The 19,963-nt window shown below is 39.2% G+C and overlaps 1 protein-coding gene across 1 annotated transcript; it reads left to right on the top strand.

Annotated features, from left to right (window-relative positions):
• The first annotated feature begins 212 nt into the window (after positions 1-212).
• Positions 213-3,179, top strand: LOC117331835 (5-hydroxytryptamine receptor 1A-beta-like). The gene has a single exon (XM_033890761.1). It carries the CDS (start codon positions 1,169-1,171, stop codon positions 2,492-2,494), a length of 1,326 nt encoding a protein of 441 aa, XP_033746652.1. The 5' UTR covers positions 213-1,168; the 3' UTR covers positions 2,495-3,179.
• The last annotated feature ends 16,784 nt before the right edge of the window (positions 3,180-19,963 follow it).

Below are 19,963 nucleotides of genomic sequence, written 5' to 3'. Positions count from 1 at the left end.
AATAACAACAGAAGTAAACGCCTGAAATGTAGTTAAAAATAATCATAAGTCGGTACTCTGAATAATAGCGACGTCATTTCATCGGTATAAACATCTGATAATTGGAGCTAGGATACGATAAATCGTATCAGTAATTCACCTATTTACAAAGAGAAGTTATTATATATGAGGATGTGCCACTTGTCAGCTTAATAACGCCAGCTAAAAAAGCATCATCAGAACTCAAAATGAAGTGACATATTCAAGTATGCCTTAAAACAACCTACAGGTGATTAACGTCAACGAATAGCATGTTGTACTGATTGGATCCGTTTTATTTAAGTATATCCGTACGGAGGAGCTGCTCTATGCTGCACGCGCCCAGAAATAACGCGCTCACAATCAACCTTAGAAAGTGGCGTCTATTTGTAAACCATTGCATCTCTCTCCACATAGTGTTTACGGAGCTCGAATCGGTTGGTACTCAAGTTCCTTTCGATCAATGAGTGCTGCTAATGAAATAGATTTTTCAGTATAGAATTTCAATTTCCAATACATTTATTCAGCACAACTGTAAAGATGGGAAGTACATATAATAATTTGTTGTGTAAATATTGCGGCCGAAGTGACATTTGATTGGATCCTGTATGTAACCCTGTTGAGGGTAGTTAATTTAAACTGTCGGTAGATGTAGAACACCGTTGGATGCATGTGTAGGTGTTTAGAGGTGCTTTGTCATTTTCAAATCAGTTCTACAAAGTTTGGCGACAATCTTGCAAGAAAATGGATTATTGACATATCTGATAATGACGTGTGTAGAAAGAACTATTGCGGTGATTCCTAACACACTTTAATGCATATGTCTGGTCTTTGCGACATCGAACAAAATGACATGTGCATCCATCTTTAATTCATCGTGTTGAAGTGACATTGTCCGACTTTCCTGTAACTAAACATTGTAGGAATATTCGGTATTTCTCGAAAAGAACTGTGAATGATAACATTTTTGTTGTGCAACGTGAAATTGAACATGATTGATATTACGACATATATGGGAATGTATTATTTCTGATGACCGGGATTCGGACACTATGTATCGAGAATGGTGAGTTATGCTGCCGGTCTCCCGACAGTAACACGGTTCTGACCACCGAAATGGTTTTAAACAAAATCAAATAGTGAAACTGAAATGGTTACTAATGCAACAGATGCCGACTGCGTTTTTCGGTCTAGGTATGAAGATTATATGCATTCATCCAAAGTGACAATACTGTTGAGTGATGTAGTCATGGCGTTAACTATCGCCGTCGGGCTGGTCAGCAATATTTGTGTATGTGTGTGTATATTTAAAAACCGACATCTTCGGACATACATCAATATCAATCTGGCGAGTTCGAGTATTGCTAATTTAATTGGTTGCATATGTCTTCTTCCAATCAGAATACAATTGTATACGGGATATACAACAGTTTCATCCGTCCAGGTAGTCTGCGGAATCGGAACATTCTTTAGAACGTTCTGTGATACGATGCAGTTCTTTATGCTTGCATTGGCTAGTTTTGAGCGTTACCAAGCAGTGGTGAACCCATTCCAGAAGGTTGGTCTTAAGAAAAGGTCTGCTATTCTAGTAACGACTTCATGGGTGTTTGCTTTGACTTTAGGGGTTGTATCGGGGATAATGTTCGTCGATAGTGCTTTATATCTCCCTTGTTCCTTTATAGACGGAACTCCTAATTGGGCAGATTATGACCAATATTTGATATTTCCTCTCGGAATGACGTTACTGTGTGTTATTATTGTGCTATACAGTCTGATACTGAAAACTCTCGTCAAGCATTCATTAAAGATGACACGGCATACACACAAACGAAAGGTTGCGCCAGACACTCGAAAAGTCAATGACGGGATGGCCAGTACGTCGTTCATAGGAGACAATCACGATGCTAGAAACATGGACAATTTAAAGATGTTCAGTGTGTCATTCCAAAATACAAAGGATTCAAAAGATTCAACAACTACAATCAATGCAGTATGTTCGTCCATAACGCTAAATGTCCCCGTCAGTGATAATCAAAACAACAACAGGGCGGCTGAAACAACACCATCGCCAATACAAGACAGCACTATACAGGTTGTTGAAATGGATGGAACTGTGAAAACGACCAAGCGCAAAGAAGAAAACGTATTAGGGGCCGTGTGTCTCATGAATAAGAAAAATAGAGAAAATGGACGCAGGCGAGTAGAATATAAAGCTTCAAAGAAAATTGCCATTTTGGTGGGGACTTTTACATGTTGTTGGATTCCTCTGCCGGTATTTGTTTTAAGTAACAATATAATAGGACATTCGGTGTTGTCATACTCAATGTTTCGTGTGTTAATTTTCCTCGGAACCCTTGGGAGTTCTGTGATAGCTATAAATCCCGTCCTACATACACTTCTCAATCGTCCACTTAACTCAGCCATGAGGAATCTGTTGAACCTTGACAAAGTTACATGTCAGACTAAACCGTCTTAACATGAGCTGTGATGATATTACCCTTTTGTTTAAAGTTTAATGGTGCCTGTATTCGGTAAGTAAGTAAACGTACATACAAGTGTAGTATTGTGTACTTATATTAGAAATGTTCATGTTCGAAATTGATTATAGTTTTCATAATACAAATGTTGTTATCTAATATTAAGAAAAACCGATAGTAATAATGTCATTGTTAATACATATATTTCCAAATACAACAATTCAGCTGTAACTTTGTCGTGTTGTCAAGGAAACTAAACAACATTTCACTATGGCCAAAGCGGTAATAATTTAACGAAATCGTCGGGAAGAGCATTACGTAGTAAGCACTATTCTTTGTATTTTTTACATGTGCTGATATAGTAAATAAACTCTTTCTCTTTTGACATGATATGATGAGTAAAAAATAAGAATATAAATGAAAACACACTTTTGCTAACTACATTAGGTGCTTAAACAATGGTGTTTTGCCATATTATTTTTTTTAGATTTGATATTTTAAATAGATTTACAGGGACACATATCATTGCATGGTAGGACAATATGATATTATTGTCTGTTAGCACAATATGATATGACTGCCTACAAAACGTTGTCGTTTTGATCACTGTAAAACAGTTGAATACTTTTTGTTGCCTTATGTAGATTCACATAAGATTTAAATTGAAATGGTTAATGCATTGTCGATATCGATATTACGATTTTTTTAGATGGAACAGCTTTACATGACGTCGAACTGTCGCCGTTCCCGTGGCTACAATTATGACGTCATAAAAGGAATGCGATATATATTGCTAGCGTTTATTTATTAGATTAATCTATATTGTGCCACTGCCATTTTAATTGGAATATTATATGTTGTAGGTGAAGTAGGTAAAGGGAATTAATGTTGAAATACAAATCAATAAATTATTACTAATAAAATGATATGGACATGAAGTTTGGTTAAATTAATTTACATTTGTACTTTGTGGTAGTATTCAAAGTTTTGTTCGATTTCGATATAAAAATATTTTGAAAGCATATAATTCTAGTAATTGCAATTTCTCTCTTGAGAGTTTAAAGGGGAAACGTCCTGCTTACTGATTGTGTATTATACCATATCCTAATAAACACATACTTTTGTAACTAAGTTTTGTGTGTGTGTTTTTTATATAAATACAAACATGCTTACAATATAACAAAAACCATGCCGATATATTAACATTCAGGAGTACAATATGTGTTTGTTTTCCTGAAGTATGACTTATCACCACAGCCAATGGAGGACACCGTAATACATGCATGTGTGAATATATAACCAACGTTACCAACAATAAGCGACCCACAAGTACAATGGAGGTCACCGTAATATGTAAAAAACATTTTATCAATTTACGTAAAAGTACACTGGGGTATCGTTCCGTTAATTATATATACATATACTTGTAGGTGTATCTAATGGGATTAACATTGTATATTTAGTTTATGCAAATGTGCAATTCGTTAATGCAACACTACGGACATTTTCTTTCTATAAGCAATCAATAAATCATAGCTATATCATGATGTAAGTACAAATAATCGATGATTCCAAAGGCCTGTGTGAAATCCGTGTCTCCATCTCATCTATTGTCAGCACTGTCACACAGCAGGTCCTTGAGAATGCCAGTCCGTGTGTTTACAGTGTAACGACATTGATTGTAATCACAGACTTGGTAAACACTAGTTCAGCACCATGTCTGTTTTTACAAACGTGTTATAATTATTAAAGGTATACAGGTCAATATTTGAGAAGAAAACACAACCATTACGAAACCCATTAGTCGATACAGCGCCACAAAAATGGTTTGAATTATAATTTGAGTTACGCTTCTGTGGATTAGTAGCTGACAATTCCTATTGTAATTATGCCAGCTGGATCATCTCCACTCGACAGGCATGTTCAAATGACACGCTTCATTGTTATGTTTCGCTATTCCAAGCTACGTTACTTTTTTAAATACATGTCCTGATATAGGAAATGTCTTATATATTAAATGGCCTGATATAGTAAAGGTCCTTATATAGGAAATGTCGTGTCGTAGTCCATGCCCTGATATAGTAAATGTCTAATACATGTATAATAACTGTCGTGATGTAGTAAATGTCGTGATGTAGTAAATGTCGTGATGTAGTAAATGTCGTGATGTGGTAAATGTCGTGATGTAGTAAATGTTGTGATGTAGTAAATGTTGTGATGTAGTAAATGTCGTGATGTAGTAAATGTCGTGATGTAGTAAATGTCGAGATATAGTAAATGTCGTGATGTAGTAAATGTCGTGATGTAGTAAATGTCGTGATGTAGTAAATGTCGTGATGTGGTAAATGTTGTGATGTAGTAAATGTCGTGATGTAGTAAATGTTGTGATGTAGTAAATGTCGTGATGTAGTAAATGTCGTGACGCAGTAAATGTCGCGATGTAGTAAATGTCGTGATGTGGTAAATATCCTGATGTAGTAAATGTCGTGATGTAGTAAATGTCGTGATGTAGTAAATGTCGTGATATAGTAAATGTCGTGATGTAGTAAATGTCGTGATGTAGTAAATGTCGTGATATAGTAAATGTCGTGATGTAGTAAATGTTGTGATGTAGTAAATGTCGTGATGTAGTAAATGTTGTGATGTAGTAAATGTCGTGATGTAGTAAATGTCGTGATATAGTAAATGTCGTGATGTAGTAAATGTTGTGATGTAGTAAATGTCGTGATGTGGTAAATGTCGTGATGTAGTAAATGTCGTGATGTAGTAAATGTCGTGATGTGGTAAATGTCGTGATGTAGTAAATGTCGTGATGTAGTAAATGTCGTGATGTAGTAAATGTCGTGATGTAGTAAATGTCGTGATGTGGTAAATGTCGTGATGTAGTAAATGTCGTGATGTAGTAAATGTCGTGATGTAGTAAATGTCGTGATGTAGTAAATGTCGTGATGTGGTAAATGTCGTGATGTGGTAAATGTTGTGATGTAGTAAATGTCGTGATGTGGTAAATGTCGTGATGTAGTAAATGTTGTGATGTAGTAAATGTCGTGATGTAGTAAATGTCGTGATGTAGTAAATGTCGTGATATAGTTAATAGCATGATATAGTAAATATTCTGATATAGTGAATGTCGTGATATAGTGAATACCCTGATATAGTGAATACCCTTATATAGTGAATGTCCTGATACAGTGAATATCCTGATATAGTGAATACCTGATATAGTAACTATCCTGATATAGTGAATACCCTGATATAGTGAATACCCTGATATAGAGAATATTTTGATATAGTTAATATCATGATATAGCAAATAATCTGATATAGTGAATGTCCTGATATAGTGAATACCCTGATATAGTGAATACCCTGATATAGTGAATACCCTGATATAGTGAATACCCTGATATAGTGAATGTCCTGATATAGTGAATACCCTGATATAGTGAATACCCTTATATAGTGAATGTCCTGATACAGTGAATATCCTGATATAGTGAATACCTGATATAGTAACTATCCTGATATAGTGAATACCCTGATATAGTGAATACCCTGATATAGTGAATATCCTGATATAGTGAATACCCTGATATAGTAACTATCCTGATATACAAAGTAGTGAATACCCTGATATAGTTAATATCCTGATGTAGTTGATGTACTGATATAGTAAATGTGGTAGGCATCGTGATATAGAGTAAATGTCGTGATGTAGTAAATGTCTAGATATAGTAACTACCCCGATATAGTGAATACCCTGATATAGTGAATATCCTGATAAAGTGAATACCCTGATATAGTGAATACCCTGATATAGTGAATACCCTGATATAGTGAATATCCTGATATAGTGAATTTCCTGATGTAGTTAATGTGGTAGGCATCGTGATATAGAGTAAATGTCGTGATGTAGTAAATGTCTAGATATAGTAACTACCCCGATATAGTGAATACCCTGATATAGTGAATATCCTGATAAAGTGAATACCCCGATATAGTGAATACCCTGATATAGTGAATACCCTGATATAGTGAATACCCTGATATAGTGAATTTCCTGATATAGTGAATATCCTGATATAGTGAATATCCTGATGTAGTTAATGTGGTAGGCATCGTGATATAGTAAATATCGTGATGTGATGAATATCGAGATATAGTAAATGTCGTGTTGTGATAAATATCGTGATATAGTAAATGTCGTGATGTGATAAATATCGAGATATAGTAAGTGTACTGATATAGTAAATGCGGTAAGTGTCGTAATATAGTAAATGTCTTGAAATACAATATTACCTTCAATTTAAAACTCGTGTACTATGCCATCCCTCAACAACATTATCAGATCAGAGTGCCCTCAAAAGAATGCAATAATGTATAAATAGTTTATTATTCAATGAAACAATATATTTCCATCAAACAAAATGTCTCTACGTGTATAGCCATATAAGCCTACTTGTATATATTTTTTTTATATTTGTAAAATATCGAATCTATGTATTTATTGCATGTATGTCAGTGTAATATAGAAATTTATCAAACGGATGAAGCTTATATTTTCACTGCATCGATGAGCAGTGAAAATATAAGACTTTGCAGTGAAAATAAAAGTTGGTGAAAATGAAAGTTTTTGTGGTGAAAATATCAGTTTTGCGGTGAAAATATCAGTTTTTCGTTTTTGACCAATCAGAGCAAATCTTTGTATTCAACTCATTGAAAACTGCTGATTTTTACAATCGAAGCTAAGCTATGTAAATGGGTTATTTTGCTGTATTTCTGAAGTATTCAGACTAGTTCCTGACAAAATACCCACTTGACGTTTGCTTTTCATGCACAGAATCTCTGTTTATAGCAGAAAATACTTAAATTGCGTTGATCAGTCCTTTCAAAGCAGCGCCGTTAAGTTGACATTGAGTAACGTAACAAAAGACATCATTGAGTAGCCTATGTTACTGATTTTTCGATGTTTTTAATACTTTTTTTTTCTCAAGAAAATGCACGATATTCTGTCATACTAGTGAAATATATGTTATATTCAACGGGAAACCATTCAATATCCTCTATATACTAATTTCTAATTACTAGTAGAACAAATCATTTAATTGTATTTGATTTATTTCATATCATTAACATTATTCAGTCTGATTATCTGTTTATATTTACATTTGTCTGGCATTGTCACTATATAGTCTGTTTGAGAGCTCTGGCATTGATGTACGTTTACTTACGTACACTTATCAGCGTATTAATACAACACAAACCGGAACTACAATATCCAGATTAATTAAGTTTAACGACTAATTGTTTTGTCTACATTGTTTGTTATAAAAAATAAAATAAAATGATTAACAAAACTAAGTTTAAAAAAAAAAAATCCATGTACTATTTTGTTTGCCAAAAAGCACGCGACCATGTTCCGGCTGTTCCAACGACTGACAAAAAATCTGCTGTCTGTCGGTAAGGCGGGAACTATGAATTTTAAATATGAATTATAGCATTTGAAAAATAAAAAAAGTAAAAGGAATGTAAATATAAGCATTGAAGTGTTTTGTACGGTATTTATGATTTATTTGAAACAAATCATAATGTGATAACGCACATTATGTTGTTTGCTTGCAAAGCTCTGGCATTCAAATAAATCATAAATACCATACAAAAACAGTGCAATGCTTAAATAATATCCTGTCTCAGCCGAAAAATGATTTGGTTTTCTGACACAAATTTGTGTCAATAAGTAGTTACTGTTATGGCTCCTTGGCCTGCTTTACTTATATTCTACGACATAACAATATGTTTTCGAACCAAACGCTCCCCAATACAAATATGGCTTTATTCTCGTACAAAAGAATGCTACAAAAGCATTGCATGGGCTGGCCTCTAATTTGTTGCGGCTTTTCCACATGTAATGGAACAATTTGCATGATATTGACGAAATCGCACCCATTTCAAATGAGAAAATAATTACCAACTATACATAACACGTCATTTTAATAAGCATTAAGTAGCATATTTACCGATAGGAAACATGGAAATGAGAGGATAATTTTCACATGGTGACAATTAAAAAGTCACGTAGAAGTCATTAGCGGTCAATTACTGTATAAGATAGCATGTACTCATAACAAACCTACTGCAGTCAACAATGAGTGCGTGTTGTTAAACAAGACATACAATGGTTTCACCCACGTAATGTAGCTAATGTTTCATGGTAGTTTGTTATTTTTTTTTTTTTTTTTCGTGAGAATTTTTCAGTAACTTTGTCAAGGGGTACAACCTACGTCACAGCTACGTCACAAACACGGATAAACCGCGGATATTTTAGCTGACGACAACGCCGCTTCGTAAGGTAAGGTTGATGATTTTGTATTGAAACCTTTGAATTCGTAAAAATATCCTTATAAATAACTCCATACCTCCAGCAACGATTTGTTTAGTGCTTTTGGGAATCAAATACCGCTGATTTCGTCGTCTGCTGGGGAAAAGGTACCTTTTCGCTTCAGAAGCCATGTTTGTTGTCAATGACGCGGTAATGCTCAGGGACTATTGTTACGTATAACGTCAATAGAGAGGAGTTCCAGGTACAAAATTGGCGTGAAGCACCACGCAAGGGTATCGTTACTGTACATTAGATCCGGGGTGGTAACATGACTGGGTGACATGACTGGGCAACCGCGGGGTCTGTAGCTAAAATTTGTGGGAGGCATGGCAAGTATTTTCGATCACATGGTACTTTCTAGACTAGTCACATTTGAGTAAATAAATACGAGAGATAATGATACAATTTAAGTATATAGAAAAATTAGTAAGCTTAACCTAAGTGTGTGTGTGTGTGTACTGAAGTGTTCAGGAAATGTTTTGTAGATTCTTTACAGATTACGATGCCCATTACATACTTGTGCTGGTAATATTACCACTGTTCACCCCAACTTTTGTCATCGTGACATGAAATGTGTGTGTGTATCCTGGTCTTAATCGATCTGTGATTTCAATTATGACCGAATGAAACATGTTTCAGCAGTTTCGGTGGGACGTAGATAAAGTAAAAGTAATGTGGGGTACGGTGCTCAAGGTTATTTTTTTTTTAAGAATTCAAAGTTTCAAAAGAAAATCATCAATCTTACCCTACGAAGCGGCGTTGTCGTCAGCTAAAACACCCACGGTTTATCCGTGTTTGTGACGTAGCTGTGACGTAGGTTGACAGTACGGGTAGTGTTAGGCGTGACAGTACGGGTAGTGTTAGGTGTGACAGTACGGGTAGTGTTATGTGTGACAGTACGGGTAGTGTTAGGTGTGACAGTACGGGTAGTGTTAGGTGTGACAGTACGGGTAGTGTTAGGTGTGACAGTACGGGTAGTGTTAGGTGTGACAGTACGGGTAGTGTTAGGTGTGACAGTACGGGTAGTGTTAGGTGTGACAGTACGGGTAGTGTTAGGTGTGACAGTACGGGTAGTGTTAGGTGTGACAGTACGGGTAGTGTTAGGTGTGACAGTACGGGTAGTGTTAGGTGTGACAGTACGGGTAGTGTTAGGTGTGACAGTACGGGTAGTGTTAGGTGTGACAGTACGGGTAGTGTTAGGTGTGACAGTACGGGTAGTGTTAGGTGTGACAGTACGGGTAGTGTTAGGTGTGACAGTACGGGTAGTGTTAGGTGTGACAGTACGGGTAGTGTTAGGTGTGACAGTACGGGTAGTGTTAGGTGTGACAGTACGGGTAGTGTTAGGTGTGACAGTACGGGTAGTGTTAGGTGTGACAGTACGGGTAGTGTTAGGTGTGACAGTACGGGTAGTGTTAGGTGTGACAGTACGGGTAGTGTTAGGTGTGACAGTACGGGTAGTGTTAGGTGTGACAGTACGGGTAGTGTTAGGTGTGACAGTACGGGTAGTGTTAGGTGTGACAGTACGGGTAGTGTTAGGTGTGACAGTACGGGTAGTGTTAGGTGTGACAGTACGGGTAGTGTTAGGTGTGACAGTACGGGTAGTGTTAGGTGTGACAGTACGGGTAGTGTTAGGTGTGACAGTACGGGTAGTGTTAGGTGTGACAGTACGGGTAGTGTTAGGTGTGACAGTACGGGTAGTGTTAGGTGTGACAGTACGGGTAGTGTTAGGTGTGACAGTACGGGTAGTGTTAGGTGTGACAGTACGGGTAAGTGTTAGGTGTGACAGTACGGGTAGTGTTAGGTGTGACAGTACGGGTAGTGTTAGGTGTGACAGTACGGGTAGTGTTAGGTGTGACAGTACGGGTAGTGTTAGGTGTGACAGTACGGTAGTGTTAGGTGTGACAGTACGGGTAGTGTTAGGTGTGACAGTACGGGTAGTGTTAGGTGTGACAGTACGGGTAGTGTTAGGTGTGACAGTACGGGTAGTGTTAGGTGTGACAGTACGGGTAGTGTTAGGTGTGACAGTACGGGTAGTGTTAGGTGTGACAGTACGGGTAGTGTTAGGTGTGACAGTACGGGTAGTGTTAGGTGTGACAGTACGGGTAGTGTTAGGTGTGACAGTACGGGTAGTGTTAGGTGTGACAGTACGGTAGTGTTATGTGTGACAGTACGGGTAGTGTTAGGTGTGACAGTACGGGTAGTGTTAGGTGTGACAGTACGGGTAGTGTTAGGTGTGACAGTACGGGTAGTGTTAGGTGTGACAGTACGGGTAGTGTTAGGTGTGACAGTACGGGTAGTGTTAGGTGTGACAGTACGGGTAGTGTTAGGTGTGACAGTACGGGTAGTGTTAGGTGTGACAGTACGGGTAGTGTTAGGTGTGACAGTACGGGTAGTGTTAGGTGTGACAGTACGGGTAGTGTTAGGTGTGACAGTACGGGTAGTGTTAGGTGTGACAGTACGGGTAGTGTTAGGTGTGACAGTACGGGTAGTGTTAGGTGTGACAGTACGGGTAGTGTTAGGTGTGACAGTACGGGTAGTGTTAGGTGTGACAGTACGGGTAGTGTTAGGTGTGACAGTACGGGTAGTGTTAGGTGTGACAGTACGGGTAGTGTTAGGTGTGACAGTACGGGTAGTGTTAGGTGTGACAGTACGGGTAGTGTTAGGTGTGACAGTACGGGTAGTGTTAGGTGTGACAGTACGGGTAGTGTTAGGTGTGACAGTACGGGTAGTGTTAGGTGTGACAGTACGGGTAGTGTTAGGTGTGACAGTACGGGTAGTGTTAGGTGTGACAGTACGGGTAGTGTTAGGTGTGACAGTACGGGTAGTGTTAGGTGTGACAGTACGGGTAGTGTTAGGTGTGACAGTACGGGTAGTGTTAGGTGTGACAGTACGGGTAGTGTTAGGTGTGACAGTACGGGTAGTGTTAGGTGTGACAGTACGGGTAGTGTTAGGTGTGACAGTACGGGTAGTGTTAGGTGTGACAGTACGGGTAGTGTTAGGTGTGACAGTACGGGTAGTGTTAGGTGTGACAGTACGGGTAGTGTTAGGTGTGACAGTACGGGTAGTGTTAGGTGTGACAGTACGGGTAGTGTTAGGTGTGACAGTACGGGTAGTGTTAGGTGTGACAGTACGGGTAGTGTTAGGTGTGACAGTACGGGTAGTGTTAGGTGTGACAGTACGGGTAGTGTTAGGTGTGACAGTACGGGTAGTGTTAGGTGTGACAGTACGGGTAGTGTTAGGTGTGACAGTACGGGTAGTGTTAGGTGTGACAGTACGGGTAGTGTTAGGTGTGACAGTACGGGTAGTGTTATGTGTGACAGTACGGGTAGTGTTAGGTGTGACAGTATGTGTGTTAGGTTTGACAGAAGGTAAGTGCGATATATCGTTCCAGACGGTATTTCATATCTCGCCGTTTGTTGTCTGTTCTCTGTTAAAATACATTTTGTAGACCCCTGGTGTGATGCATACAAATATTCAAAACTGTGACTGCAGCTTCGTGTAATCATCTCCTTTTGTTTTGATATCAATTGTATCGCCCGGTCCGATTGTTTTGTCCTTTGTCTAAGGGCTTCATGCAAATCTATATTTTTGTTGCTATTTTGCGTTCGTTTGATCGATTTTGACTGTTTTTTGTTGTTATTGAAGGTGCACTGCACTTAACTGTATTTTCATTTAGTCGATTAGTGATAGTCATTTTTAGAATTCTTTTAACAGTGAAATATGCTATCGATGTTGACAGAGTCACTTGATATGTCCGTACATTAGTGTTAACTGGTGCCAACTTGAGACATTTTAACCCTCGCATTTTTCTCGTTAACTGATACCATCTGGAAGATAAAATAAGAAAGACGAGACAACACAAAAGAATGTTTATAATGCCGTAAGTCACATTTGATGAGAAATTAAATGCTGGCGTGGTATTCCCAGCAGCAAACAAAAGCATATTTACAAAGCTTCAATTACTTCATCCGGCAATCAACTTTTTAGTGATGACCCATTAATGGAGTCTTGTACTAATCACAATTTTGATCATATCTCATTCAATTTGATCCGGAAATAATGTTTGCTACGACGTAAAACGGAAATTCGATTGGAGTTTTCAGGTTCAATAAATTCACACGGGGACCCGTATCGTATACCTGTGAATACTTATAAATATCGATACTGTTAACGGATACTGCTTCATAAAAGGTATGTTTTTATTTATATATGGCAGTCATTATTTACAACTGAATACAAGCTATGCTAATAACAATGAGTTCATTAACAGAAAGGATAATATACATAACACATTTGAACATGCACAACTTCTTATACATAATGTATAATGTAAACTTCATTTATTTTGCAATAATTACGAAACAAGTTATACCAACGTACAGTAATTCCGTGTATTGGCCCGGATTGAAGCGCGCCAGGGGGTCTTATTATGGGAGGAAACCGGAGTACCCAGAGAAAACACACGTGGTCGGCCAGGTGACCTCATACCTTTTAACCCCCGGTCGGGGAATCGAACCCCGGCCTCCTAGGTTAAAGGCAAGGGTGTTACTACTGTGCCATCTGACCACCCAAAATATCTGTTTTATAATAGATTCAGTGATACTGCATCATGAAGGTATTTTTCTACTCCCAGGGAACTTTGACAGTGATACCCGTGACTGATCGTATTGAGATCCAGAAAGAATGGTATCAAATTGATTAAATCCACAGAGAACGCACAAAGAAATCACGGTTTTTTAGGTTAAAAACACACATATGACTATTATTACCCCCAAAGACAGCCCTTTTCACGGTAACATTTATTGATGTATTCTTTCTAATTATTTCTAGTTATTTACATTGACTCTGAATCACTATTTTTTATTGTAGTGTTGTCATATATTGCTCATGTAAATCCGTGTCACTCTCTATAGGGGGTTCTCGGCATTTTGGACAGGAGTAACAGCGGTTTGATAACAATTATCACGATTTCTGTGACAGACGTTTAAGAAATTAACAACACAAGGTTTCAAGAGTTGCAGATTGATGAAGACCAAGGGAAAGTTGTATAGCTGACATTATGATATCATTTATAAACATTATATTTCCTAACGTGATGTGAAGTCATACGAGTTCAATGCCTGTTGATTTACTGGTGGTTCTGTGGTCACCGTCCTAGGACGTGATGTACATGTACGTAACGCCAATGTTTGTCAGCGCTCGAGGCAACATTTCTTTTGGGATTTTGATTAAACTTCAAACAAGGATAACGGGCCATATTTACGCGGACAAGTTCGAATTTCAGGGTTGTTGGGTCAAGGTCAAGGTCAAGGTCAAGGTCATCATTACTATTTTTAGGAAATCATTGTCAGCGTCCTAGCGGCTTCATTCCTTAAGGGATTTGGATCAAACTTCATAGATTACTTGTAAATGTCAATAACAGATAGCGGGGCTAGTAGCGGACACGTGTTGCTATAGCAATACACAGTATGATTGATACGTCAGGATATCTTTTGTCTCAATCATAGTGTATTGTGTAACACTCAGGAACTAATTTCTGCAATACACTACACAAAGAAATGTTAACAATCCGTTAATTTAGTCTGGTATTTCTGTATATGCTTCTCACTAGGAAGGTTATCCCACCACTAGGACGCGGAATGATGTATTAAGTTAGCTGTATACTGTACGTAATATTTTGTTCAATTCAATATCATTGTTTAGCTTCTGTTCCCTATAAATCCAAACTTACAAATATATAATATTTTGCAGAAATATAATCCCGGTGTTTTATAGATTAAATTTTTTATGAAACCATATAATGTTAGTTTGTTTTTATATAACTTTGTTTTACGTGATGGGTTTACACAATAACATGTGGTGAAACTGAAATGCCATTTAAAATAGTATCTTCAATGGCTTCATTTCAACGCAGAAACAGCAGAATATGAGCCGTGGAAGATTAATAAGATACCTAAAATTAAAGGAGCGGTTATTTATACAATAATCTAACGCATGTTCAGGTACAACAGGTACATGTAAATCAATTACTCGGTTAAATAATGAATGTAATCAATAGATCATCTTTAAAAAATTCTAAAAGTTTTTGATCAACTAAGCCAAGATTAAGACATCACACCTTTACATGCAAATGAAAAAGGATTTACATTACTAACATGAGGAGAGATTGGATGTATATTGATGGCTATGGTAATCGGGTTCCTTGATGTAGTTTGCGACTGGATTCAAAAGAAAACAAAATATAATCTGAAATCTGAAGGGAATACGATTCATTAGTTCTTACTGCAAACACAATACGTATGGCTCTGTCGAAATTTGGCCTTTGCACTGTTTAAACAGGTTGAGAAAACAATATAACAAAAACTGTATCAGGTCACCAGGTACAACACCTAGACACCAAACTGTATAAGGACACCAGGGTACAACATCTAGACATCAAACTGTATCAGGTCACCAGGGTACAACACCTAGACACCAAACTGTATAAGGTCACCAGGGTACAACACCTAGACACCAAACTGTATAAGGTCACCAGGTACAACATCTAGATACCAAACTGTATAAGGACACCAGGGTACAACACCTAGACACCAAACTGTTATAAGGACACCAGGGTACAACACCTAGACACCAAACTGTATAAGGTTACCAGGTACAACACCTAGACACCAAACTGTATACGGACACCAGGGTACAACACCTAGACACCAAACTGTATAAGGACACCAGGGAACAACACCTAGACACCAAACTGTATAAGGACACCAGGGTACAACACCTAGACACCAAACTGTATAAGGACACCAGGGTACAACACCTAGACACCAAACTGTATAAGGACACCAGGGTACAACACCTAGACACCAAACTGTATAAGGACACCAGGGTACAACACCTAGACACCAAACTGTATAAGGACACCAGGGTACAACACCTAGACACCAAACTGTATAACGACAACAGGGTACAACACCGAGACACCAAACTGTATAAGGACACCAGGGTACAACACCTAGACACCAAACTGTATAAGGACACCAGGTACAACACCTAGATACCAAACTGTATAAGGACACCAGGGTACAACACCTAGACACCAAACTGTATAAGGTCACCAGGGTACAACACCTAGACACCAAACTGTATAAGGACACCAGGGTACAACACCTAGACACCAAACTGTTATAAGGACACCAGGGTACAACACCGAGACACCAAACTGTATAAGGTTACCAGGTACAACACCTAGACACCAAACTGTATACGGACACCAGGGTACAACACCTAGACACCAAACTGTATAAGGACACCAGGGTACAACACCTAGACACCAAACTGTATACGGACACCAGGGTACAACACCTAGACACCAAACTGTATAAGGACACCAGGGTACAACACCTAGACACCAAACTGTATAAGGACACCAGGGTACAACACCTAGACACCAAACTGTATAAGGACACCAGGGTACAACACCTAGACACCAAACTGTATAAGGACACCAGGGTACAACCCCTAGACACCAAACTGTATAAGGACACCAGGGTACAACACCTAGACACCAAACTGTATAATGACACCAGGGTACAACCCCTAGACACCAAACTGTATAACGACAACAGGGTACAACACCTAGACACCAAACTGTATAAGGACACCAGGTACAACACCTAGATACCAAACTGTATAAGGTCACCAGGTACAACACCTAGATACCAAACTGTATAAGGACACCAGGGTACAACACCGAGACACCAAACTGTATAAGGTCACCAGGTACAACACCTAGACACCAAACTGTATAAGGTCACCAGGGTACAACACCTAGATACCAAACTGTATAAGGACACCAGGGTACAACACCGAGACACCAAACTGTATAAGGACACCAGGGTACAACACCTAGATACCAAACTGTATAAGGTCACCAGGTACAACACCTAGACACCAAACTGTATCAGGACACCAGGGTACAACACCTATATACCAAACTGTATAAGGACACCAGGGTACAACACCTAGATACCAAACTGTATAAGGACACCAGGGTACAACACTTAGACACCAAACTGTATAAGGACACCAGGGTACAACACCTAGACACCAAACTGTTATAAGCACACCAGGTACAACACCTAGACACCAAACTGTATAAGGACACCAGGGTACAACACCTAGATACCAAACTGTATAAGGTCACCAGGTACAACACCTAGACACCAAACTGTATCAGGACACCAGGGTACAACACCTATATACCAAACTGTATAAGGACACCAGGGTACAACACCTAGATACCAAACTGTATAAGGACACCAGGGTACAACACCTAGACACCAAACTGTATAAGGACACCAGGGTACAACACCTAGACACCAAACTGTTATAAGCACACCAGGTACAACACCTAGACACCAAACTGTATAAGGACACCAGGTACAACATCTAGACACCAAACTGTATAAGGACACCAGGGTACAACACCTAGACACCAAACTGTATAAGGACACCAGGGTACAACACCTAGACACCAAACTGTGATAAGGACACCAGGTACAACACCTAGACACCAAACTGTATAAGGACACCAGGGTACAACACCTAGACACCAAACTGTATAAGGACACCAGGGTACAACACCTAGACACCAAACTGTGATAAGGACACCAGGTACAACACCTAGACACCAAACTGTATAAGGTCACCAGGTACAACACCTAGACACCAAACTGTTATAAGGACACCAGGTACAACACCTAGACACCAAACTGTATAAGGACACCAGGGTACAACACCTAGACACCAAACTGTATAAGGACACCAGGGTACAACACCTAGACACCAAACTGTTATAAGCACACCAGGTACAACACCTAGACACCAAACTGTATAAGGACACCAGGTACAACACCTAGACACCAAACTGTATAAGGACACCAGGGTACAACACCGAGACACCAAACTGTATAAGGACACCAGGGTACAACACCTAGACACCAAACTGTTATAAGGATACCAGGGTACAACACCTAGACATCAAACTGTATAACGACAACAGGGTACAACACCTAGACACCAAACTGTATAAGGACACCAGGTACAACACCTAGATACCAAACTGTATAAGGTCACCAGGTACAACACCTAGATACCAAACTGTATAAGGACACCAGGGTACAACACCGAGACACCAAACTGTATAAGGTCACCAGGTACAACACCTAGACACCAAACTGTATAAGGTCACCAGGGTACAACACCTAGATACCAAACTGTATAAGGACACCAGGGTACAACACCGAGACACCAAACTGTATAAGGACACCAGGGTACAACACGTAGATACCAAACTGTATAAGGTCACCAGGTACAACACCTAGACACCAAACTGTATAAGGACACCAGGGTACAACACCTATATACCAAACTGTATAAGAACACCAGGGTACAACACCTAGATACCAAACTGTATAAGGTCACCAGGTACAACACCTAGACACCAAACTGTATAAGGACACCAGGTACAACACCTAGACACCAAACTGTATAAGGACACCAGGGTACAACACCGAGATACCAAACTGTATAAGGACACCAGGTACAACACCTAGACACCAAACTGTATAAGGACACCAGGTACAACACCTAGACACCAAACTGTATAAGGACACCAGGGTACAACACCTAGACACCAAACTGTATAAGGACACCAGGTACAACACCTAGACACCAAACTGTATAAGGACACCAGGGTACAACACCTAGACACCAAACTGTATAAGGACACCAGGGTACAACACCTAGACACCAAACTGTATAACGACAACAGGGTACAACACCTAGACACCAAACTGTATAAGGACACCAGGTACAACACCTAGATACCAAACTGTATAAGGTCACCAGGTACAACACCTAGATACCAAACTGTATAAGGACACCAGGGTACAACACCGAGACACCAAACTGTATAAGGTCACCAGGTACAACACCTAGACACCAAACTGTATAAGGTCACCAGGGTACAACACCTAGATACCAAACTGTATAAGGACACCAGGGTACAACACCGAGACACCAAACTGTATAAGGACACCAGGGTACAACACCTAGATACCAAACTGTATAAGGTCACCAGGTACAACACCTAGACACCAAACTGTATAAGGACACCAGGGTACAACACCTATATACCAAACTGTATAAGGACACCAGGTACAACACCTAGACACCAAACTGTATAAGGACACCAGGTACAACACCTAGACACCAAACTGTATAAGGACACCAGGGTACAACACCTAGACACCAAACTGTATAAGGACACCAGGTACAACACCTAGACACCAAACTGTATAAGGACACCAGGGTACAACACCTAGACACCAAACTGTATAAGGACACCAGGGTACAACACCTAGACACCAAACTGTATAACGACAACAGGGTACAACACCTAGACACCAAACTGTATAAGGACACCAGGTACAACACCTAGATACCAAACTGTATAAGGTCACCAGGTACAACACCTAGATACTAAACTGTATAAGGACACCAGGGTACAACACCGAGACACCAAACTGTATAAGGTCACCAGGTACAACACCTAGACACCAAACTGTATAAGGTCACCAGGGTACAACACCTAGATACCAAACTGTATAAGGACACCAGGGTACAACACCGAGACACCAAACTGTATAAGGACACCAGGGTACAACACCTAGATACCAAACTGTATAAGGTCACCAGGTACAACACCTAGACACCAAACTGTATAAGGACACCAGGGTACAACACCTATATACCAAACTGTATAAGGACACCAGGGTACAACACCTAGACACCAAACTGTATAAGGACACCAGGGTACAACACCTAGATACCAAACTGTATAAGGACACCAGGGTACAACACCTAGACACCAAACTGTATAAGGACACCAGGGTACAACACCTAGACACCAAACTGTTATAAGCACACCAGGTACAACACCTAGACACCAAACTGTATAAGGACACCAGGTACAACATCTAGACACCAAACTGTATAAGGACACCAGGGTACAACACCTAGACACCAA

The sequence above is a fragment of the Pecten maximus genome, chromosome 7, assembly GCF_902652985.1.
Source record: "Pecten maximus chromosome 7, xPecMax1.1, whole genome shotgun sequence".
In the NCBI taxonomy this organism is placed as follows: Eukaryota; Metazoa; Mollusca; class Bivalvia; order Pectinida; family Pectinidae; genus Pecten; species Pecten maximus.
This window is presented reverse-complemented; position numbering and strand designations above follow the sequence as displayed.

Bases quoted from the DNA above. Each gene is read 5' to 3' on its own strand.
- LOC117331835 (XM_033890761.1), top strand. From the start codon at position 1,169: ATGGTTACTAATGCAACAGATGCCGACTGCGTTTTTCGGTCTAGGTAT.